At 37.7% G+C, this 24,746-nt stretch overlaps 2 protein-coding genes across 2 annotated transcripts; one reads left to right on the plus strand and one right to left on the minus strand.

Annotated features, from left to right (window-relative positions):
* The first annotated feature begins 1,685 nt into the window (after positions 1-1,685).
* Positions 1,686-7,069, plus strand: LOC116293819 (arrestin domain-containing protein 3). The gene is made up of 5 exons (XM_031701300.2): positions 1,686-1,975; positions 4,593-4,825; positions 5,216-5,423; positions 6,113-6,285; positions 6,915-7,069. Exons 1-5 carry the CDS (start codon positions 1,747-1,749, stop codon positions 7,044-7,046), a joined length of 975 nt encoding a protein of 324 aa, XP_031557160.2. The 5' UTR covers positions 1,686-1,746; the 3' UTR covers positions 7,047-7,069.
* LOC116293818 (uncharacterized) lies at positions 6,393-24,545 on the minus strand. The gene is given in 16 exon segments (XM_031701299.2): positions 6,393-8,372; positions 8,752-8,860; positions 9,385-9,537; positions 10,133-10,290; positions 10,695-10,796; positions 11,268-11,397; positions 11,834-12,057; positions 12,529-12,666; positions 13,036-13,331; positions 14,163-14,314; positions 14,932-15,167; positions 18,182-18,418; positions 18,996-19,058; positions 19,060-19,135; positions 21,823-21,924; positions 24,391-24,545. Coding segments are annotated over 16 exon segments (2,382 nt in total). The 5' UTR covers positions 24,402-24,545; the 3' UTR covers positions 6,393-8,177.
* Between the last annotated feature and the right edge of the window lie 201 nt (positions 24,546-24,746).

Here is a 24,746-nt window from a genome sequence, read left to right on the forward strand (position 1 = left end):
CAAATAATATGGATTGTGACTGATTATTCGTATGAAAAAGTATAGACCGGTTCCAGCAATTCCCAAAGCCATTAAACTCGGAGGACAAGTCAATGAATTGCCCTATTTCACTATGACGTCACTGCTTGTTTATGTGGGGGATAGAATCGCCAAATCTAATAGAAAATTCAACAAAATTTGCTCCTAGCGAAACATTTTAATCTAAAATGGCCTGGTTTTCAGATATAATATGTGTTAATATGTACTGAAAAATATTCTGAGCGTTTGCTGGCTATTCTACTTCTCTTCGTGGATTGATACGGGTTTTAGAGCAATTTTCGGTGAATGTGCGTTCAATTGACCCCCTCTGACGACCATGATCCTTTGCGTTTAAACAATAGATTGTTTTAAGGTGACGTCATAGTGAAACAGGGCAATTCAAGTTCAGTTCTCATGAGAGTAACATTCAATTGTTTTAGCTTGTTTTGTCCTCTGAATAAGCCTGAAGCGAGATGACGTTTTACCCCCGTCTCTAGACCATAATCCTTTTCACATTGCTTTTGTTCTTTAATTATGACTATTGTTCCTGTATTCTCTAAGGAATCGAAAATTTTAATATGAAAGAATTTTAAAAACTATTATGGTATAGAGTCGGGGGTAAAACGTCATCTCGCTTCAGGCTTATTGGGCTGCTTTGGGAATATTCTGCAAGGGTCCTATACTAAAAGAGTACTAGTGAAGCGGAAGTCTTCTTACTGAAGCATGAAAAAAAAAACACTCGATTTTAGTATGCGGTAAAACCACAATATTGGTTTCAACTGTCAGTTTCGTTCGTATTATAGCATGAAGCCTGATAAAAGACATGCAGAGCAGAAATTATTCTCCTAGAGCCAAAAATAGTCCATTAAAGTGACTGCCTACTTTTGGAAATTGATTTAAGCTTTTTTTAAAACTTCGATTTTCCGAATTGAAATTTAATGCTGATTCCAAATCTGAAAAGAAAAATAGGGTGTCCCGAGCTCGTCTTCGAGATAATCAGCATTTAATGGAAGGCTACGCACGAGCTTTTGGAGTAAAAATTGCGCCACCGGAAGTGATTAGAAAAAATTAAGATTAATAAGATAATAGTTAATTGCAGACTCTATGGTTGCACGAATGAAGGCTAGTCAATCATTCTACAATAATACATGGATATTTTTGACAAAAAGACAAAGAGATAAATTGATTTGTCATATCTTGTAGTTTCGGTGCTCTTAAAAAAATCTCATAAAGTCGAACAAAAATCCCTACAAAAATCTATTTTTTCACGTGTTCCTGATTTAAACTTTTTCTAAAATGTTGATATAACCTAGATTTTTAGGAGTTTTTTCGAGCTATCAAAAGATATAGAGTCCCGTACAAAATTTGAGGGTTTTGCCCTGTTGAAGCTCAAAACGCGTATGGTTCTTCAATAAAATCTTGTAGATTTTTCAGCGGTTTTTGAGCGCGCGCACATCGTGGGCTCAAATCGAACGTTCAAAAGTAGGCAGCCACCTTAACTAGATGAACAAGTACTGCAAGATAACTTTTATATCTAACCTGTATTTCCGCCGGTTTGTGTAAAGAACCGAGATCAAGAGCTTTTCCAGATCTACTTATAAATTCCAAAGTAAAAGTACTGAAGAGTGGAAGTCTTCTTACTGAAGCATGAAAACTGAAACACTCGACTTAAGTATGCGGTAAGAGCGCAAGTGTCTTCAAACTCTCTCACGACAGTTGTGTGTCAACATGAGTCCTGAAAAAGACTGTACTGCAATTGTTCTCCAAGAGGTAAGAGTCTTTTTCCCAGGAGAGCAAGTACAAGGTAACCTGTATCTTCGTTTAACTGGAGAATCGAAAATCAAAAATATTCAGATTTTTTTGGGGGGTGAGTCTCGTGTTGAGTTCTTCCAGAACAATACGTACTATGAGCTGAAATTACCTCACTTCGCACAGCAAGCTTTACTATATGACCGAGGTAAGTAAATGGCCAGAAGTTATTTTACCCAACAAGCGGAGAGCTCCATGTGCTATCCCTTATCTGAGGGCCAAAACGAAAGAGCTTTTGCCTAATTTTACCTAAAGTTTGAAAACGTTTCTCGTAGAATTGTACAAATTTGCACAAATTAGTTAGCTCATTAGACCTTAGACATGCAAAACTTTGCACTATATATTTGTATAATTTTGTTACCTTTTTCACGGATATATGGTATCAAGAGAAAATGATTTATGCACTGTAACGTTTTATTAGTATATGTAATAGGACTCCATGCTGTCCAATTAAGAAATAATTGGACGAGGAAAATTCCGAGGACTAACAAAATTGGATGAGGCCGTAGGCCGAGTTCAATTTGGCAGTCAGAGGAATTTTTCGAGTCTAATTATTTCTTAATTGGGGAGCATGAAATCCCATTACCTATTAATTATGTAGCTGCCTAATTAATCCCATATCAACAATACCTGTCCAATTAAGAAAATAATTGGACAGTTACCTATATGGGATTAATGAGAAGCTCTATAATTAAATTGTAAAAGATTGCATCAGATGGGATATATATAGGAGGTCTCATTAATTTTCTTTGACATTCCTCGCACGAGCGGTTCGCTCGCCGTCACATTTATTCGAAAGATATGCTATTTTAGATCACTTTAGTCTTTTTTTCTTGGAATAGGATCGAAAAACAGAAATAAAATTCGTCAAATATCGCTTTTCTGTTGTTAGTAATGGAGATGAAGTAAGAACGGTTCTCTCATTGTTTCTGAAAAACGTAGTACGATATTAGGAAAACAACACACGATATTCTAATCGTAGATGATTACAGTAAAAACCCGCCTATAAGAACCTAAAATTTAAGAACCTGCTAGGCTAAAATTTCATTTTTAAGCACCCTTCACATAAGAACCATTTTAGGCTAAAATACTAAACCAGGTTCTTATTTAAAAAAAAAAAAAAAAAAAAAAAATAGAATCAATCTTTTCAAAAATATATTTATAACACAGTCTGTACACAATAATGCTATAAACACTATAACTGTACATGGTTACTGTAAAGAACATGTCCTCATTGAATAAAAAAATCCAACTTAAAATGAAACTTTATTTTATTTCTTGACCAAAAGTTAAGAACCTAATTAAGAACCTAGTTAGCCTAATTTAACACTAAATACCATTTATATTAGAACCTGTTTAGGCTAACTTGAAAAAACCTAGGTTCTTATACGCGGGTTTTTACTGTACTCAATTGTGCGTCAATATGAACGTGCGTTAATGAACGTGTGTCGTTCATAGAAAGAACTTGCGACAGAACGGAATCCATAGAACATGCGTCGTTCGTGAATGAAACGGGCGACGAGCGGCGTGGAACGAGTGTGGTTTGAGTGTGCACGTTAAATCGTATACGACTCGGAACGTGCGTCAATGAACGTGCGTCGTTGTCAACGAACGACTTATAAATAATGTGTTTTATAGGAATTCATTTTAATTTTTAAAGTTTTTTTGGTGGCTATTTAACATCTTGATATTCGAAGCAAGGCAAGGATGGCGACCTTTCGCACTGCCGTTTCGAGAGTCTTACGCATTTTTAGTCGACTTGTTTTACAAAATCCGCGTAGTTATCATCACAGGGGTCAGAGGGGGCACTTATCTTTCATTGTTATATTATTTATTGCTGTAGATAATATGAGTAAGCTTGAGTCGGTCAGACTCCGCGCGCTGTATTGCTTGCGCTCTGCCTTAGACCTAACGGTTCCAGTTGCTTGGCGTATTAGTCCAATAAAAGCATTATTATTATGTAGCAATAATGTTTAATTTAACTTATTTCCACATCATTGTAATCCACGTGTTTACAATGCATGTGGAAACCATTCTCCTGGGAAGGGAAGTGGATGGCTGCAAGGGAGACTAGCTTGTAACGAACCATCATAGGCGCCGTTTGATGCTATTTTTAGAATCACATATGCCATCGTTTGTTTTTCTGGACGCGCACACTGTGCGCGCTCTACGCTGTTTGCCACCTACGATATTTTTGAAAAATAAAAGAAAACATGAGCAAACAGGAAAGAGCACTGCGCGCGCAGAAAAACAAACGATCAAATTAATGATTCTAAAAATAGCATCTGCGATTCTAAAAATGGCATCGAAGAGTGCTCATGATGGGCCGGGTGCGGGTATCTCTTCTCTTAGCTTATATTCTCTTGTATACACTTATTTCAATAAAGTTAGTCATTAAAAACCTAGAAAGCTGAGATCCCTGAGGATCATGGGAAACTTTTAATATCAAACGAGTAAAGCTTTTGATACAATTTGCAGCTTGAGGATGCTCAGAAAAGGTGAGACTGTAACTGGTAAAATCCATCAACAGTTATTAAAGCGGTTAAATCATGCAAAATGTAACTACCCATAATCCTTGTTGGTCTCAGCTTTGTAGCTTTTCAGGCAACTAACTTTATTGAAATAAGTGTATAATGATGGAGATGGTAGATGGTGATGATCTTGCTCATGAGGTCACTGACATACAAATTTATTTTCCGTTTTATTTCTGATATCGATTTGCTTTTCAATTTCAATTTCTGTTTTTGTTTTTATACTATACTTAGACACAGACGCTCAGATACAGGGAAAGTTCTCCGCAGGAGAGTACACATTTCCTTTCATTTTCACCATCCCTGATTGTGTGCCATCATCATATCAACAGACCAAAGGCAAGCCCGCTGGTCATACTTTATACGGGCTCAACGCAACCGTGCAAAGATCTTCGAAATCCAAACTAAAATCTGAACTAATGATAACCATATTTGAGAAAGTAGATGTCAGTCTGCCTGAGTTTCAGGTAAATTGTCCGATCAAGGAACTTTAGAACGTGGCGAATATCATAATGTTTTAAGAACAGACCGTTTTCTCAAAGTTGCGTGCGCATCCAACAGATCCTTACGGGCCCGTGAGGGTGTTGGACCTAAATCAATGACGGCTGGGGAGACTAATGTCAATAATGTCCCCACGCAGATAAAGTTTGGTAAAATTCCATCTTGTCGTGACCTCTCGTCAAGGGTTGCATTCACATCGTCCATAGTGCATTTTGGGGTGGCATTCATCATGCAATATGCTACAAAACTTTAATCAACCTTTTTTTAATGGCTGTATAGTAGCAAAGGTACCAGGGTTAAGCATAGGTCAACCCCACCCCTAAATCAAAAATCTAATAAAAATGTAATTATTTTAGATTCCAATAAGCGAACAGCATGACGAACACGTGACTTGTTGCTGTGTCGGAGGAGGGACCATCAAGATCAACGCAAAATTGAATAAATCGGGATACTATCCTGGTGAAGTTATCCAGGCCAAACTCTTCGTGGAAAATATGTCAAACCGAGATGTAACTTACGTCGAACTAGTGCTTAAGAATCAGGTTATCTATCGATATGGGAAAAGTAGGTCCTAGTAAATCATAATTTTTTATGATTAACTTTCAAATGGCTTCCACCAAGTTTTTGATTTGCTGGTGTCAATTTTCTCACTCTCTATTGGTTGGAAGTAGAAGCCATTTCATTGCCAAGAATACTAGCACTTTGATTATGGGTGGTTTGAATTCTCTAATTTTCTATTGGTTGGACGTGGAAGCCATTTAAGTGCAAGTCACAATACATTTAACGAGAAAAAGCATGCGTAGGCATTAATTTGCGACCCATGATAAGTAAGACAACACCTTGTCATTCACGTTGGTTACATATAATCATTGCTTGACAGCTTTGATCATAGCATCAGGGTTTAGCTTAGTTAAAAACTGGACCCACTTTTATCGGTGGCGTGCGGCAGAGACGAACCGAGTAGCGGAAATAGACTGATAAGAATTGTAACTCTTCCACTCTTCTCAGTTTTCTTTGTGCGCGCGCGGTATTTTCTTTTACTTTTGAGATAAAAATCAATCAGTTAAGGAGAAAAGAAATTTGGTGCTGTTCTGGACTAGGTTTAGCTTGGGTTTCCTATTTTCTGTTGCAAGTATGGCCACACAGTAAAAGTTTCAACTGCAGCTTGTTTTTAGTACTGTTGCGACGCTTGCAATTTCACCGTGTATCATTAAGATTTCTTTTATTTAAGAATCTAAATTTACACTTAACAGAGGAATATGACATTGCTGCCAGAAAATACGGAATAGCCGCTGTGAAGAGTATTGGTGTTCCAAGAGGACAAAACGAAGACATCGAGTGCTTAACGCTGGAGATCCCTCATTCCTTGCAACCTTCCACAGGCGAAGAGACCGAGTCAATAATTACAATACTACACTATATGGATGTAAGTTAGTAAGACCTACACTGGGCATGCGCAGTATTTCTTGCAAATTGTCTCCCAACCTGTGGCGGTGATTAAATAATGCGTTGCAGTAGCATAAACAGGAGATATTACACTACGTTATGTTTAATGACCAAAGTGATTAATAATTATTATTAGCTGGCATAACAAATCGTTGCGAGACAGGTTTGCAGGAAGGGATCGTGTTAAACAAGGCAAGGTGCAGAAAGGTGGGCGTGTTAAGCCCCGTTTACACTGGCGATTTTGCGGCGATTTTTGTGGCAATTTTCGGAAATATAAAATCTTTTGTCTCATCCTTCAAGAGAGACATTCGTGTAGGAAAATATTGGTATCCTGAAATAAACTTTACAAGTAAATTCTTTACCATTATTTATTATGGACAAAATCGCAACAAAATCGCAGCAAAAGTCGATAGTGTAAACGGGGCTTTACACAAGGCAAAGTCTTGAAATTCTTGCCGTAATAGTTTTTAAAAAAAGAACTCGATTCCACTTCTCGCTATGATGACGACGACGCTTGATTTAAGATTGCGAGATAAGTTCTTTGTTAAGCAGATTGTATGACACTAGGTTACGTTACTGATGCTAACAGATTTGTCTTTTCTGTTACAGATAATCGCGCATGTGAAGGGAAAATGTGTTTCTGCAGCCAAACTACGTATTCCAATCACGATTGGCAGCTATATTCCCTCGGAATCACTTGCATTTTACCCGGGACCCCCGGCACAACCAAACACGATGTAATTCAATTCGTTGCATGTTACCCGGGACCCCAGGCACAACCAAACACAGACACGAGGATGTAATTCAATTCGTTGCGTAAAATTTTCAATTTTTTAAAAACTTTTACTTTATAGAAATAATTATATATTGATGCAACATTAATAATCAGTCAAACACCCCATCCGACCAATAGACCTTTATATTCTGTACAATTTCAAGAAACTTCTGGATATTGCTAGTGCTTTTTACATTAGCAAATAATAAGGCTTTGTTCATAATGTATGGCAGAGAGGGGGGTAGGTGAAATTGAGGGGGGATCGGGAAAATTTTGGTAGGAAAAAGGGGGGGAAGGGCAATTTTTTGTCAGAAAAATGGGGGGGATGCACAATTTTTGGAAGAAGCTACAAGCCTTGCTTAGGGGGGATTGTATTTTTTTGCATGACTTTGAGGGGGGTTGTTTTTCACCTCCCCCTTCCCCTCTGCCATACATTATGAACGCAGCATAAGGAGTTATATTTCTGAAAAAGTTGTTTTAGTTTACTAAGAACTAAAGAATTCTTGATATTTGTTTGAAGCTTTGAACACAGGGAACTCATCTTGAAGTATAAAAGTTACACGTCATGACCACGTGATACGCAAGAGTATTAACATGTGATTTAAAGATGGCCATTATTCACGTGACACCATCCACGTGACCGAAATAGCGAATCATGACAACTTGATACATACTCTTCCCCAGGCTATAAAACATCGACCAAGTGCTGGCAACTCAAATGCCGAGTGCGAGGAAAAGGTGGTAACGAGTTGAACGCGCGCTGAATGATGGGACTGTTAGGGACGCCATTTAATTTGTCTTTTTCGTTTTACAGGTTTAAGTTTTTTAATTGAGTCACACTGGCTTGTTTTCGGTCTGTTTTTCAAGAACGTTTGCTAAGCTTTGCACAATATTGAAAAAAATGACCCATGATTCAGCGCGCTTCCTACTTGTTACCAGTTTTCCATGCAACCAAGGAATGCCGGTGACAAACACCCCGTGGGGACAGGAGACAAGAAAATACAGGGGAACGAGTCGATGAGGTCTCAGATGAACATTAGATATCATTATGATTTCATTAATTTGTTATTGATAATAATAATAATAATTCTAAAATCTTATCGTATACCCTCCATATAACTAGTGTCTAAATTCCACAATAAAGTTCGTAAAAAGGTCATTTCTCTGCGTGTGTTTTCCCACATTTGTAACGGGTTATCCTCGGGGTATCGGAGACAATTTGGCGCCCAAACCATCGATAGATTATTAACCTCCATCTTGGTCACGGAACTCACTTCCGGCAGCGAAAAAATCTGCCGAAGAAAGGAAAAAAGATCTAGCTTATTCCCATTCAATGCGCATAGAAAAACGCCAAGCATTAAAAAACATTATTTGCGTTAATAAGTATTTGTCCGTCGACACGTTTCTCTGCCTGTCTAATTTATTCACTTGTTTGTTTGTCTGTCTTTCGGTCATTCAGTGCTTAACGACGTGATATCTGACCGTCTGTCTGTCTCTCTTTGTCTCGCTGTCCGTCCGTCCGTTATCTGTTTGTCCGTCTGTCTTTCCGTCTGTCTTTCCGTCTGTCTTTCCGTCTGTTTTTCCGTCCGTCCGTCCGTCCGTCCGTCCTTCCGTCTGTCTGGTTGTCTTTTTGTCTGTCCGTCAGTATGTCTGTCAGATTGACTGCCTTACCTGTAAGAAGCGTATGAGATATGATAGAACAAGTCGGTTGATTTCCGGTAGCGACAGGATTATGGCTGTAGCCACGGTCGAATCATCACAGTTCATTATACATCTTTCAGTGGAAAAGAATTAAGGAAATTAAGCTAGACAAAAAAAAAAAAACATCCAAGAAAATCTTAAAACTGGAATAACAGTAATTACATTTCTTCCATAACGAGATATGGAGCAACGCTCTAACAAAAAACAAAATAAAACAAAACAAAAACAAAAAAACAAAAACAAAAAAATCCAACGGTTTGAGTAACAGTTTATTGATTGACGGAACCCAAACAGTCGGACATCTTGGGATGTTTTGCCGGGTCGCGTAATTTTGAAAATGGTTAAAAATAGACATTTTTACTTTGTGTCTAATGTGTCCCATTTCAGACCAGGTTATATATTTATGTGTCTTCTCATGCGCAACCATTAACGAAGAAATGATAGTCCTGGTAATGCGAGTGGTCTGGAATATTAAAAAAAACCGCCATAGCTAGAGAGGTCTATTCCCGTCCCCATCCCTTTATAATTTGTCATTGCTACTTCCTCCCCAATAAAAAGTTATGCGATTATTGTAATGATAATGTATCTTATCTGAAAGGATATTAATATTCTGGAGGCACGAGTGGTTCTTCCAGCTCTCTAAACCAAAGCTTTAGTAAAGAGGCTGGAACGTTGGGGTCTGAGACCCAGTGTGGTGTCTCGTATTGATCCAGCTGGATTTTTAAGGAATTAACTTCATCTATATCTCCGGGTACCCTGTGGAATATAGAACCACGTTAAACAGACAGTGGACAGACCCTAGAGTGCTTTGATTCTTATTGCGCATGCTCCATGAAATTAGGTTGAGCATTAGACTCTTCCACAGTCTCTCGCTCGTCCGTTCCGTCTCCACGCTTAGAGACTGTAACGGTACAATGACCGAAAGGACTTATGGGTCCCGAAAACTTGGACCCAGCGTGCTTTGGGAACCAAAATACTCGTCCACAGTCTCTCTCGTTTCAATATTTTCAAGATGGCGGCGAAAACGAGAGAGACTGTGGACGAGTATTTTGGTTCCCAAAGCACGCTGGGTTCAAGTTTTCGGGACCCATAAGTCCTTTCGGTCATTGTACCGTTACAGTCTCTAAGCGTGGAGACGGAACGGACGAGCGAGAGACTGTGGAAGTGTCTAGTTTGAGCATGCGTCGTAACAATGACAAAGCTCCGGGATCCAAAGTAACATGGCTTCTGGGAAATTTTGCATCTAACGCGAAAATTGGTTGAGTTTTTTAAAGAAAAAATCAGTTAAATTCAAGAAGGGTTGGGTGAAAAAAATGACAATAAAGTCAAGTTTGTTAACGTCTTGTAATACCTGAATATTCCTTCTGATTGCGAGCCGTTCTTTTGAAGGACGAGCTCTGCCAATGTTGTTAGAATCCAAGGCAGTTTTAGCTCCGGGAATCTTGACTTTTGTTCTTCCATAATTTCGTCCAAGCGAGAACCAAACATTGATGGATAGAAAATATAATGCTAAAAAATAAAACAGCACATGAAAATGATTATTAATTTAAACAATTTCGCGATTGTTAAGCTCATTCTAATAATTCTACGTCTTCTCAGTCTTTGATTGGCTGAAAGCAGAACTTTTTAAGGTCAAGCAATGTGATTGGATAAAGTGAGTTTTCTCAGTCTTTTGATTGGCTGAAAAAAGAAGCCAGTTTAAATTAATCATTGTGATTGGATGGCTTGCACTTTATCGCTTTTTTAATTGGCTTAGAGCGGAAGCTATCTTAATGACATTCACTGTGATTTGTTGCCGTGAATTTTCCCGCTTTTTTATTAATTGGCTCTGAACTAAAGTTATTTCTGACGCATAGATCTGCTCTAGTGCAAGAAAGCACAACGTATTAACGTTCTTCGTGGTCATCTCTTACCCTCGCCTGTCGAATTTCTTCCGAAGTTGGTTTCCGAAGACCTCTTTTTGGTCCCGTTCGAGAGATTTTTTCAAGCTGCTTACGACAATGTGAAATAATGTCCTGAAATGAAAGCAAACACGTTGCAATGTTATAGTAAAATATTTGTATCCACTACGTTTAAAAGTTGTATTTTCTTGCCAAGCTTTCAAGCCATTTTGGCCATCTTCAGGGCTACATTGCAATTACGTTGCATCATGATGTTGTAAAATAACTTCTTTTAATCATACAATACAATTTTTATTCCTTTTAAGTACAAAGAAAGAAAAAGAAAAAAAGAAAAAAAAGAAAAAAAAAAAAGAGAAAAGAACGTGTTGGGAAGCCTGTGGCTAAACAAATGGGATAGCCTAGAATGCTTTCCTTATATAAGCGTTTAATTTCCTCTTAAGATAAGCTTGTTAAGGACACTGTCTGCTATTGTCAGCGCGCACATTTACTGCGCATCTACATCGAGGGATTCCCGCGGGATTGATTACAAACAGGTGCACGAAAAAGATTATTCTTTTGCATTGGATTCCCTTAAGGGTAACTTACCTTATTTTCACATTCCGCGTTTTCTAGGTTCCGAGCTATGTACCCGCTCAAATACGAGTGGAATTTTGTTGAAGGTGGGAACAAAGCCAAACAAATAGCCATTAGTTCCCATCCTTGTCTTAAACTTTCACTGAAAGAAACACAAAAATACTGATTAAGTAACAAGAAAACAATGTTAAACGTCTGGCGTGTGCGGCGCGCGTTTCATTCCAAGCTCACCGTTCGTCTCGCTTCGATGCAAAGCCACGACTACCTTTCAAGATGGCGCAGGGAACTGTGAAGCCCCGTTTACACTGGCGATTTTTGCGGCGATTTTTGCTGCGATTTTTGTTGCAATTTTCGGAAATATAAAATCTTTTGTCTCATCCTTCAAAAAAGACATTCGTCTAGGAAAATCTTGGTATCCTGAAAAAAACTTTACAAGTAAATTTTTTACCATTATTTATTATGGACAAAATCACAAAAAAAATCGCAGCAAAAATCGCCGCAAAAATTGCTAGTGTAAACGGGGCTTGAGAAGGACTATTGCGCTCTTTGCAATAAGAAAAATGAGAAATAATTCTTACGGTTTAGCATTATCAGTAGTTTGTTTACATAGCTGTATGTAGATCTCGTCTCTTAAAAGAGCAGTTTCCCAGCCCTTGATCGTAATTTCTAGAGCAATGGAGTCTAAATCTCTTCCTCTTGTAGTGCGATCGCCCATATAAGCCAGAACCAGCTTAAAGACCTCGACGGCTTCTCTCTTTAAGTGTCTGTCATTCATTAAGATTAACGGTTTCTTGATGGGCACCTTGGGAGAGGAATGAAAAAGAAGGTAAAATTTGAACAGTGGAAAAAAAATTAAGAAAAATCCAATCTCGTACCCAGAGCCTGCGTTTTTTCTGGCCTGCGGTGAAGGACGTTCTGCTCGTTCTTGGCCGCAGGCCGGAAGAAGCGCAGGATCAGGGTACGAGATTAAGGAAAATCGTTCGAGCAATCAAATTGGGAGCACTGCGCATGCGATCTGATTGAATGGGGGTCAACTTTGATAAAGCTTTCTTTCGATGTGGACGCTTTATTCAAGGCTCGTTTTAATACGAGAATATTTTAGTAAACATTGTAATAGATTACTAATCACGATACTGCTGTTTCACGCCACTTTACTTGGAAAAACAGTGCTTCAATCACTGATATATTCCAACGACTGTCGATCATTTCTACACCCAATGCTAAACATTTCTGCATGCGATTTACGTCATGTGTTGCTATAGAAACCCCTTACCTTTGACCAGGACATCATACTAGCTATAGACACTCTCTTTCGCCTGAATATCCCTTTGGTGTGTTGGTTGAAGTAATTCTCGTACGCACCAAGACCACGGAATAGAGGTTTAGAGCTTGGTACCGAGTGCGATCGTTCCTATGAAAAAGTGAAGGTTAGTTAAGTGTGAGGTTAGAGACAAAGGCACGAGTATTACATACTGGGGACTTTGGAAAATTGAAGGGGAGGGAGGTGATGGAAGAGAAGAAGGGGGAAGGAGAGATGAGAGGCGAAAAGGGAGGAAATAGAAGGGAAAATAAGAGGTGAAGAGATAAAGGAGAGAAGGGAGACGGAGAGATAAAGAGAAAGAGAGAAGTGAAGGAAAGGAAAAAGGAGAAATGAAGAGAGAGAGAGAAGAGTAAAGGGAAGGGAAAGGGAGATATGAGGAGGGGACAGGAAAGGACAAATGAGAGAAAACCATGAAAGGAGTAAATAATGTTACGTAGCTGATAATATGTTTTTACTTACCAATGTGTTATGGTGAGAATGGGATCCCTGTGTAGTTGCTATTGAGGAGGGCCTGCTTGGTCTTGGTAAGGTTGAGGAACTACCTTTCAGGGCTAACTCTTTTTCTCTCGCCATCTCTTCTTCCTCACGCATTACTCGAGCTACAGCGCTATCAGAGTGCTGACGCTGATGTCTTAGAGATCTGTAGCCGTACTCAGAAGGTGGTGAACAGGCTTCGACGAGATGAGCGGTGTCTGCTGGCATACCACCGGCCTGGAGACGAGAGCTGAGGGATTCCTCACTCGAGTAATGATTACCTGAAAGCCAAGAAAGTCTTTCGTGAAACCTGGATTTGATCCGGTAGACATTACATAGAGATCTAGTTAGCTAGAAAATGGTACATCATTAAACTTTGCTGAAAGTATTTGTAACACCTTGCTAAGTGGATGTGACTTTATGTAACGTAGTGCAATATTGCGTGACATATGTACGTGACATGACGTGATAGGGGACAATTTTCAGGTTGTTAAGTGATATCGTGCCTCGTGCAAAACCTGACTATCTATAACAATACATGTACCCAAACTAGACCAAAATGCACCGCGATCACGAACCATTAAAACGACAACCAAGAGGAAGACGAGAGGAAAGTTATATTAAAGGAAGATGGACGGTTATGAAGGTGGTCGCTTACTAAAGGTTGTATACCATGTTGATGGTCAGTTATATGGGTGCTCGTTCGTTAACGAGAGGTAGTTCTTAAATAGGTAGTTCTTGTTCAGGGTCGATTAGATGAGTGACCTTTAGTTTACGAAAGTTAGCCCTTAAATTAGACTTTCCCAAGTCCTTGTCGCTTAAAAATATGGTCGCTTGTCATATTGAAGGTTGGTTGGATAGGTGCTCGTTCGTTTATGAGAGGTGGTCTGGTCATAACGTTGGTCATTAATAAGAGGTCAGTTAGAAAGAAAATAGGGGATGAAATTAGCCTGCGTCACATCCGGAATTTTACGAAGAAAATGATTTGACGCAGGCTAGGATGAAATGAGAGAGGTTAAACGTAAGCGAAAGAAACAGAAAAGAAGAAGAAGAAAGAAACTAACAATTCAAAAAGTCCAGCAAACGAAGAAACAGGACTTGATAACCCCCACCTTCATCTAACTCATTATCACCGTTCACCGTGGTCTCCTCCTCCTCAGGTGGTTTCTCTGGTGAACTGACATTGTCGTAGATAGACTTGTGAGAGAAACTTCCCGATGGACTAGCCAACTTTTCTCGCTCGAGTGTCCCGGATGGAGTCCCACTGAAAGAAAAAAAAGATGATAAATCATTAAGTGAAGATTTCAAGAGATGAGAGATATATTTAACATCGGTGGCACCTTTGATTCACCTTCAAATTTTATCGATACCCAGAAACAGCCGTTTGGCTGATCAAACTCAGGGCATGGCTAACTCACAGATCAAACCCTGAAACAACCTCTGGGCTGATCTAAGTCAAGGTATGGCTAACTCACAAATCGAACCCTGTAACAACCTCTGGGCTGATCTAAGTCAGGGCACGGCTAACTCACAGATCGAACCCTGAAACAACCTATGGGCTGATCTAAGTCAGGAAACGGCTAACTCACAGATCGAACCCTGAAACAACCTCTGGGCTGATCTAATATAGGGCACAGCTAACTCACAGATCGAACCCTGAAACAACCTCTGGGCTAATCTAAGTCAGGGCATGGCTAACTCACAGATCGAACCCTGAAACAACCTCTGGGCTGATCAAACGCGCAGTTACGGCTATAGTAAGATACGGTACGGCTACGGTCTCGTTTTCCACACGTACGTAAACCGCCCTATTACGCACAACATACAAGAAAACCAACAAGAAAACTCTTTATGGAAATAGCTGTAAAAATATCAAGGTACCTCATTTCGCCATTCCTCGATAAGGTCCCAGATGGCGTAATATTTCCAAGCACCTCCTCAGTATTTGGGTCCCCTTCAGGGCTGGCGCCTTCTATTGAATTGTGCCTCGATGATCCTGGTCTTGACGGAGGAGGAGGAAGACTGTTAAGACTCTCTTTACTTTCTTGTTTGTCTAATGTAGCTGATGTTTCTGATGTAAATAATGCTTCTTCTTTACTCTTCTCGGGCTCTTTGTCCTATGAAATATTCATTTTTATTTTCATTCAAAATCGTCGCTGATTTTCGAGAGTAACACTTATTAGTCAAATCCAACTAGCGCTCTATCATCAATGCTGCGTTCTGATTGGATGAGCTACTACTAGGCTATAAGTTCATAGCCTAACAGTCGCGAAAAATGCTGGCTTTGAAAACCAAAACATTAAATTCAATCTAATTCAAAACTTGTTTGCATCTAAATCTTTGACCGACTAGTTGGATTTGACTAAAACAATTAGTCCTCTTGCCCTCATGGCGTATGAGTCAATAAAAGCCCATTCGTAAAGAGGACTTATTGCTGAGAAACCAGTGGCTTGCGTTCGGATCCAATTGGAATTCAGAAGTTGATTTTGGTGGAGGAAGGAAAACAAAAAGCGCCTTAAGAAAACCCCTCAATGCACCGAGGAGAGAGGCAGCAAGCAACTAGACTCACATATCATAGCAAGTCCAGGGTTCGAGCCAGGGATTGACCAAAGATTAGCATTAGTACCCCACACACTCGGATTTAAATCTAAAGCTCGGATCTACTGTTGGATAGAAATTGTGTGGTAACATCGCGTGACTGATCAAGCTAGCTTTAACAAAGTCCACAACAAAGGGGGCCATGAGAATCCAACTCATTAAACGATTCGATACTAAGTATATCTTAAGAACCGTATCTAAAATCCCACCAAACATGTACAATTAGTCATAAAAATGACAAAACAGCTTAAAGTACTCCTCGTGGTAAGAATAACGAGGTGATTTTAAACCAAAGAATAACTTGTTTGAGAATCTCATTATGGGATGAGAAGAAAAACTGGCAAACACAACGAAAACAAACGTGACAAAACGCACGACCTAAATAATTTTAAGAAGTACAATTTTAGGACCTTGAATACAATCGAGAAACAAATATGTGGTACAACCAAAACAATCAAAGACGTACAAATGTATAAATATTAAGAGAAATTAAAATAACTGGTTTTTCATGAATAAAAGCGTTACACTTTATGCTAATAATACGTCTAAAATTCTCACGTTTTATTCGTCATTCCACTTTGAGATTTTAGGAATATTTTCCTATCTTGAATATGAATTTTTGACGATAATTTTCAAACTGGATATTCTTTATTAGTCTTAGGGTGTCTACGAAGGATGTGGCCCTACTAAAGTTTAAGTAAAATACGTTTAACGTGACGATCTGGTTCACAGTACGAACCTAAAAACCGACTTTCATTTGGTATCAATTTGTTCTAAATATAACAGATTCTAAACTATATGCCCGTTGGGTAAGATATCGAAATGAAATCTAAAAATGTAGTTAGAGTTTAATATGAGGAAGTTTGACGAGAAAGTTGCATATTTGAAGAGATTTACTTACGATATGAGACAAGATCGTCCAAGTTCCGTGACGGAATGAAGTGAAATTCAACTTGTTGTCGAAGCCACAAAGCAATGAATAATTTATTTTTCAGTCAGGACTCGAACACCGGGCTATTTTCAACGTGCTTTGCTCATTGTTCTCAAGAACAAATTGTCCGGTAAAATATACGTCCTTTTGTTATTCTAGTGTGTGAAAATATCGTCCAAGTGTTGGTGAAAACTCATTTATCATGGGGGCGGAGACACCAGTAATTTATGAGGACTTTAACTATAAACAAAACGAGACGAAAGCCTAAATTATAATTCGCATAGTTCACTGGTTTAATAAACACAAGGATTTTAAACCGACTTGTTAAAACAAAACTCTAGAAAAGAAACAAAGAAGCAGAGAAGTGGCAAAGAAGCCCTAATTTTGACCATAGTACAACGCGTTATGTAATTAAGAAAGAAGCGAACAAAAGCGAGCCAGGAAACAAAAATAAAAGGCTTAATTCTAAGCGAATTTGAACGAAAATCAGGAGATAGAACTTAAAACAAACTTCAGTTAGACAATTTTTTTTAAACTAGAAAGTCATGCTATCGTTATTTATCGTTTCTCGTCGTTGTTGTAAAGATTCAAGGTTATTCTGTAAGGTTGATTAATGGTGCTTTTGAGCGTCCAATTTTACAATAGCAAAACAGCTGTGTTCTAACACCACACCTGAATTATCATCAGATACAAAAGAGACGTTTATAACAAATGTTCTTGGTGATATTACTCCGTAAATACAGCCACTCAGTGGGATCCTACTTCGGTAGTAATAAGACTGACCCTGGGTGGGGTGGGGTGAGGTTAGTCACTGGTTTTATATGTAAATCTAAGTCAACAACATTAGAGTGGGCTGGGTAAATAAAAATAACAACTTAATAAAAAAATATAATAAGAAACCCAAGGGTAGGTAGGTTACTTTTTGCACACAACATTAGATTTAATAGCAATGACCATGGAGAATGACTTAAAACCCGTCCACACGTATCCGGATATTTTTGAAAACGGATTATTTTCTTTGCATATTTGGCCTTTTCCTTCCGTCTACACATATCCGGTGAATACACTACTTGAAAACGGATACGTCTGGAGAGGCTGAGACGATTGGAAAACGCTACTGTGGACGATAATTTTTTTGAAAACGGAACAACAAAATCCCGTTTTTCAAAAATATCCGGATACATTTGGACGGGTTCTAAGTCTTCTTTTTTTTGTAAATTCAATAACATGGGAGGGGTAGGTGAGTCACCTTTTGTGAATAAAACAGGCCCATCTACAATAGTTAGGAAATGGGGAATTGTATACTTCACTTAAAAAGAGAGAGAGAGAAAGAGAGAGAGAAGAGAGAGAGTGGGAGGGAGGGAGGGAGGGAGGGAGAGAGAGAGAGAGAGAGAGAAAGAGAGAGAGAGAGAGAGAAAGAGAGAGAGAGAAGAGAGAGAGTGGGAGGGAGGAAGGGAGGGAGGGAGGGAGGGAGGGAGGAAGGGAGGGAGGGAGAAGGGTTTGTATGTATCTTTGATCCACCTCTGGTGACAGGCCATCCTGTGACATTAAATTTAATGGCAATGTCCCAGGGAGGGGTGGGTGAGTCATTTCACGGCATACCTTAGTATTCTCATTCTCCTGTTCCTTTGAAGTTGTTCTTGTTCTTCTAGATGATCTCCTTTTACTCCCTGAGCCTTCTCGTTCCCTTCTTCCACTGCCTTCTCGTCTTGGTCTTGGACTATCTCCCATCCCATCCACTCTATCTTGATTTGTCCCTTCTCGCCGTTTTCTTTCCATGCTCTCCTTTTTATATTCTTTCAACTTGGCAAGGCGTTTCTTCTCTTTGGCCTTCATGCTCTGAATAAAAAGACAAATTAGACCACTTTAATAAAAATGGAATATTCTGTAATAAAGCACCGCCCCCTCCCTACTGAAAGACAAGTGTGACATTTAGGATACAAGGACAGAGACTGCTGAGCCTCCAAGAAAATGGAGTGGGTGAACAAGGGCGGATCCAGCCAAAATTTTTTGGGGGGGGGGCTAATTGAGTTTAGGGGGGCTAATTGAATTTCTTCCGTCAACACAATGTAAAACAATATTAAAAAGCATTGTTTTTTTTGTGCTGAAGGGGTGGCTTCAGCCCCCCTTTGCCCCCCCCCTGGATCCGCCCTTGGTGAAGGGGGGAAGGCACAGAGAATATACTTGACTAGTTGTAGTTGACAAGTAAGAAATACTACAGAGTCTGTGGACAGTTGCTTGACTCAGTCCAGCATGAGTTCAACAGGGTGATCCATCAATGTTAGAGAAACTGTACTGTATTAGAATAAAACTTATTGATGGTCCCTAGAATGGTAAGGAAGGGGAGGAGAAATTGTGGTTGGTGTTTCAGCAGAATTTAAGGTATAATTATAGTAGATATGATGTATTTTGTCACCTGGAGTTTAGCCAGTGGAATGATATCACAATCCTTCGGCTTATGCCATACAGTTGTTTGTGACTGCTGCACTGTAGTAATAATAGCGCTTGGTTTTGGGGTCAAATAGTTCCCACCAATGGCTTTCGTCTGCCTTTTTCCTGCAATTATCATTATAGCAAAACACTTAGAATAAGACTGTTTTGAGTGGACATGATGCATTCTGGTGTAACTTGAGTACAAACATGCCTAAATCTGTGACAGGGATCATAGTCTAGATTGGGTGAAATGAATCTTGTTTAGCATAGGGCTCCCAAAATAAAAATTGTGCATTCCCATCTAGCTCGCAAACAGTTACAAACGTATTAACTTTCATGACAAGATGCAATCTGGCATACATCTCCTTTTATTGCAATAGTAAATTGTTCACCGTTCATTGTCGTGTGTTGTTTCTACCCAAACTAGACCATAACGCAACACTACCTTTCAGAATGAATTTTTCCCTTAACGAGTCAAAAATCTTTGAGAGACCAGGGAGGTGCTCTCTCAAAGAACACGTCCCTGGAGAGGCCAAACATAACTTTAACTGGATGTGGTACATCTGGAGGGTACAGCATACAGTTAATGGCAAGAAATTGAGTCAGGAAGATTAAAAAAAAAAAAATTAAAAAAAATAATTGGAGGATTGGACAGGTATATATTTACACTTTAATCAAGTGATCTTAAAAACTATACATTAAACGACTAGACAACACGACGAAATGAAATTATTGCAAGAGGAATTAAGACATAACAAAGTTGTAATAATCATTATGATGATAATATGACGACTAACAATGTTAAAACCATAGCATGTCTGAAGCAGATGGCCGACAGTTGATCACTGTAGAGAAAACAAAACCACAAAACCCACAAAAATTAAGCTAGAGAATATATGCATTAAATGGAAGACATAACTAAAATCTACCTTAATTTGAAGTGCTGTTTGTATTCAGAGATATATGATACATTCATAAAATATTCTACACATTTTCAATTTATCCATATAACTGTGATAACTTAATAATAGAAATGCTATACATAACAAAAATAAAGCTTAAGAATGCAAGCAAAGAGGAAGACATGACTAAAATCTATCTAATGCTAGTAGAATTCAGAGATACAGTCCATCCAAAAAACGTTGTCGTCAACCGGCTCAAGCCTACGCAACTGGACCGAAAGGAATATGGGTAAAAATCAATGAAGTGGTTAAATATTCGTTCTGAATTAATTGTTCCCGCTAGTAGTAAAGATAATAATGGCGAGAAACAATCCATCAAATGCATGACTTCGGTTTAGGGAAAGAAAAACAAAGTAGTTATGATTTAGTTCACAATTTCCAAAAATATGAAGGCACTAAAAAAATGTCTCCTTCAACGCTTCCTGCTCGCCTACAAAGGTTCGTGCTGTAAACCAGGCATAACTAGTCAGATAAAATTACTGCAGTCAACTCGGCTTCAATGATTGCTACCCCGAGTTCCTTTCGGTGCAGTCGCGTAGGCTTGAGATGGTTGACGACAATTTTTTTTGAATTGACTGTATGTGCATCCATGTTACTTCACCACGTAAAAAATGAGAATGCTATATGGATAGAAATTGACCCTGAACTAGCTCCAATATTATAAAGAACTTTAAGAACGATTCCAATTCTAATCTCCTCCCATTCTTTTGAACATCCAATACTCACAATCGATCAATCAGCTCAGTAGGAGAGATGGATATTTTCTTAAGTACTGCATGTGTGGCAATAAATGTCTTGGATAAAACGAAATTCTTAAAGTAATTGTTACCTACGGCATCTGTTATTCATGGAAATGCATGTACATTTCATGGTGTAAACTCTTTTTGATTCAAGACTCCGACTCACTAATGTTGACTGGTTGTTATCGACTGTGAATACACAACTGTTTTTTTTCACCTCAGATTTTAATCATTTCAAAGTTCAAGTACATCTCAGACCAAACAAGAGATTTTAGAAACATTCATATGTGTCAATGGTTAACCATGATAAAGCATTCTCACTGATTGGGAGAATTAAGGTCATAATGGACGGTTTCGAAAAACAAGTCCAATTATGCATCATGTAATAAACAGCCTACAGGTATACAAAAACTTGTGTGGTTCATACATTTGTTCGTTAATTGATTAATGAACTTGATAAAAAATAGTGAGTATAATCAGGTGGGGGAAGTGGGTGAAGTGTGAAATTTTTGGGCCCTCTTGCCGTGAATAAGAAAAATACTCTATCAAAAATCTAAAAATCAAGTCTGGTTTTGCTGTCATAACACAGCATGCGTGGGACAATCACAACAGAGCCAGGCCATATTCAAAGGTGAAAATACTAAGACCAATTTAGAAATAGGAGTTGATTTTAATTGGACGAGGAAAACATTAATAATACTTAATATGTAATAAATATTTTTATGAGGGGGAAAATGGTTCTGACAATAAAAAGTGTCTAGTGTTTATTATTTATTATATTGTTATTATTATTAACCAGTTCAACCAGATTTACCTGTCTTGTTTTGAGATATAAACAGAATGTATACTGAAACCTTAAATGGCCATGTTGTCTGTAGATAATGAAACAAATACAACACCACTATATAAACAAAATCTAAATATAACGATCAATTTGAATAACTCTTGTTCTTCACTGACTAGATACTGACTAGAGACTGACTAGCCTCTCATACATGTAAAAACACTTAAATTATATTTCCATTGACACACGAAGCTAGTCAGTCCTGAACAATTGTTATTCAAATTGGCTGCTATATTTTTATTCGGTGCATAATAAAATACTTACACTATGACTCCCTTCGGGGGTTCCCACAGGCATTGTCCTGTTTTTAGATTTGCATACATCGGCTCATTAGTCCTAGGCTCAATGATTTCAACCCATTCTTGTCTGTAAATAAGATCATTATGAAAATCATTAAATCCTTCCTTCCTTTAATTAATCAGTTATTTATTTAATCATCCATAATTCATTCATTCATTCATGCAAGAGATAGCCAATCATGACATTTTTTACTGTAGCTGTATAAACAAAGTAGCAAAAATTACAGACTTCAAAAACAAGATTAACCACTTGTTTGTCTAAAGTAGACAATTAGGTGAAACTATACAGACACTAAAAAGCAAGCATTTTCAAATGCAGATAACGACTAGTTTTGGAACTAGTTTGGACTGCGTCGGTGTTTTTTAGTTGAAACAAATGTGTAGAATTAGATAATTTTATCACCGTAAATACGAAAGATAATAGACTGACGCTTCGGACGTTAGTCCTTCGTCTGAGTCAATTTTCAAATGCGTATGTTTTCTAACTCCTTAAATATTCTTTATTGTTTAGTATTTATCCCTAAATATATCTGTAGTGAACACAAATCAATTAGTTTAAAAAATATCCTGGGCAAAAATGTTGTCCATATTTAGTGCGGAGCTTGCTTATATGATACAACTGATTCGTTATCATAATGAAACAAAGCTTCAGCATCAAAATGTGAAGTGTATCCAAGAATATGCTTGATCAATCCAAATTTTAATAGAGTAATAAGCTCTTTGATGACATCTCGCTGCTTTGTGGCAATACATGGCCAGAAGAAAATTTGTCAAGCTTATAGGACCAGAGTATAGTTCTTTGACTATTTGAGTCATAAACTTTAATCTATTAATCTTTATAAATAAATAAAAATTTGACAATTAAGTATAATAATAAGTAATTTCTGATTTCAAATCTATTGAAATATCTTGAGAAAGTAAGGGTATTTTGATTACAAAAGTAAGAAAACTGTAAATATGAGAATCCGATTAATTTTTTAAATTTTCAAAACTCCTTGAGAAGAAAATCAAGAATAAACGCATTCAAGTAAAAGTGGCATACAATCGATGGCATTAAAGGACAGCTCCTTACTGATATGACTGAAAGAATGCAATTATCAACCAAATTGTTAAATTAATGTATGTCAATGCTGGAATCATTAATGAAAACATATATCACTACAAGTTTAATATATCGGCTTGCATGATCTACTGATAAGTACTGAACTTTAATTCAATGGGCTCATGTCTGACTGGATTAAGTACTATTATGCATATGTAAAAATAGTGGGATTCAATTGTTTTAAATTTAATTACAACATTGTATATTTATTTAATGACAGAATGAATGATGCGAGCATGTGGAAAAATATAGAAACTGAATGTTATAAAACGCTGTTAAAAAGGAAAAAAATATTAAGAGACATTTAAATTGTATTTAATTGTTTCGAAGTTGAAGAATGATATAAACATTGTATAATTTTGTAATACTGTTTACGACAATAACACGTGTAAGAACATAAAAATTCGATAGATAGTACAGTAATAGTGAAGACGATTCTATAAAAATAATTGTAAGGCAATCAAGCGTGTAGTGTCGTATAATATCGGTGCTTCATGGAGAAAATAAGTTCTGAATCCTTAGTCCCACTAATCGTGATCTATCTGCATATAACAATATAAATATCGTACAAGGCTTAATCGAATTATTTCACAGCTAAGTGCTCATCTCCAGTACGATTAAGGAATGCTGGTTTAATAACGTATTGTTTGGAAGTTTAACGTATTTTTAACATCAATATTTGAAAGCAGGAATGTTAGATTTTTAAAAGAAGAATCCTTTTTAAGAATTTAAGTTTTCAATTGTTGTGGCACTTTGGCACAGGTAATTGATAGCATAAACTTTGCTGCGCATAATTCAATAAATTCTCGTTCAAATTCCTGGGTTTAAGGCTAATATTGTACACGAAAAGAGAGTTAATACCAACATAAACCATAAATACGAGCTTCAACATGTCCACAATTTTTTTCATATCAAAACAACATTACAATAGATCGTTGAAGCGAAAAAACGTAAAACAAAAACCTTTCTTTCAGTTTAGAACAAGATATGACTGAAATATTAAATTGCACCAGAGCTAAATATCTAAAAATCACAAGTCTTTCTCAAGATTATTAGATAGAGGACTGATTTATGAACTGATTCTCGTTGATATTCGTCTAAAATCAAAGAATTTGAAAGCTAATTCTAGAATCAGTAGAATAAAAGCTAAGGTCAAACACTAATTCTAGGTTTGTGTGTTTATGCGCATAATACGACACCAGCACGACTAGTGGCCATCTTTGTTAAGATTTCACGACAGCAGAGATCTACAATCCAAACAGTTTAGAGGATTTAAAAGAGTGGAAAGCAGAGTGTTTTAGTAAATAGGTATTATGAGTGACCTTCACGTCTTATTTAGACTTTAAATCAAATGAGCAAGAACGCACACAGAACCTTTAAAATTTGAACATTTAGGAATAATTTCGCTAGGAATTCTGAATGGAGACTTACTTCTGAGCCATCTTGATTCCCTCTCTCGAGGGCAGAAGCCCTAAGAGGTTAGTTTAAGTGTTATTTTTCGAGAAAATACCCCGACATCCATGTAGTTCCATCCTTCTCCTTTGTGGGCAGTACCCTTCGGACTGATGGCCTGGAACCAACCACAGGCATCCCACCTAAGGAAATTAAACTCACTAAGAAACAAGTTATAACAAAAACTATGATTCATTTAATTCATATAAAAAAGAGAAAAATAACCATTATTTTGAGGAAAATCTTTAAAAAATATCTTAGGAATTAATTCCTTATACTTTGGATTTATATATTAATTCTAAACAACAAATTTCAAAAAAGTTTCTTTTACATTT

Source organism: Actinia tenebrosa, unplaced genomic scaffold (genome assembly GCF_029948245.1).
Source record: "Actinia tenebrosa isolate PJP-AT-01 unplaced genomic scaffold, QUT_ActTen_1.0 PGA_scaffold14__42_contigs__length_11649687, whole genome shotgun sequence".
Taxonomy (NCBI): Eukaryota; Metazoa; Cnidaria; class Anthozoa; order Actiniaria; family Actiniidae; genus Actinia; species Actinia tenebrosa.

Bases quoted from the DNA above. Each gene is read 5' to 3' on its own strand.
- LOC116293819 (XM_031701300.2), top strand. From the start codon at position 1,747: ATGAGTCCTGAAAAAGACTGTACTGCAATTGTTCTCCAAGAGGTAAGA. The intron at 4,826-5,215 runs GTAAATTGTCCG...TAATTATTTTAG, and splicing joins TCAGTCTGCCTGAGTTTCAG to ATTCCAATAAGCGAACAGCA. The intron at 5,424-6,112 runs GTAGGTCCTAGT...TACACTTAACAG, and splicing joins TATCTATCGATATGGGAAAA to AGGAATATGACATTGCTGCC.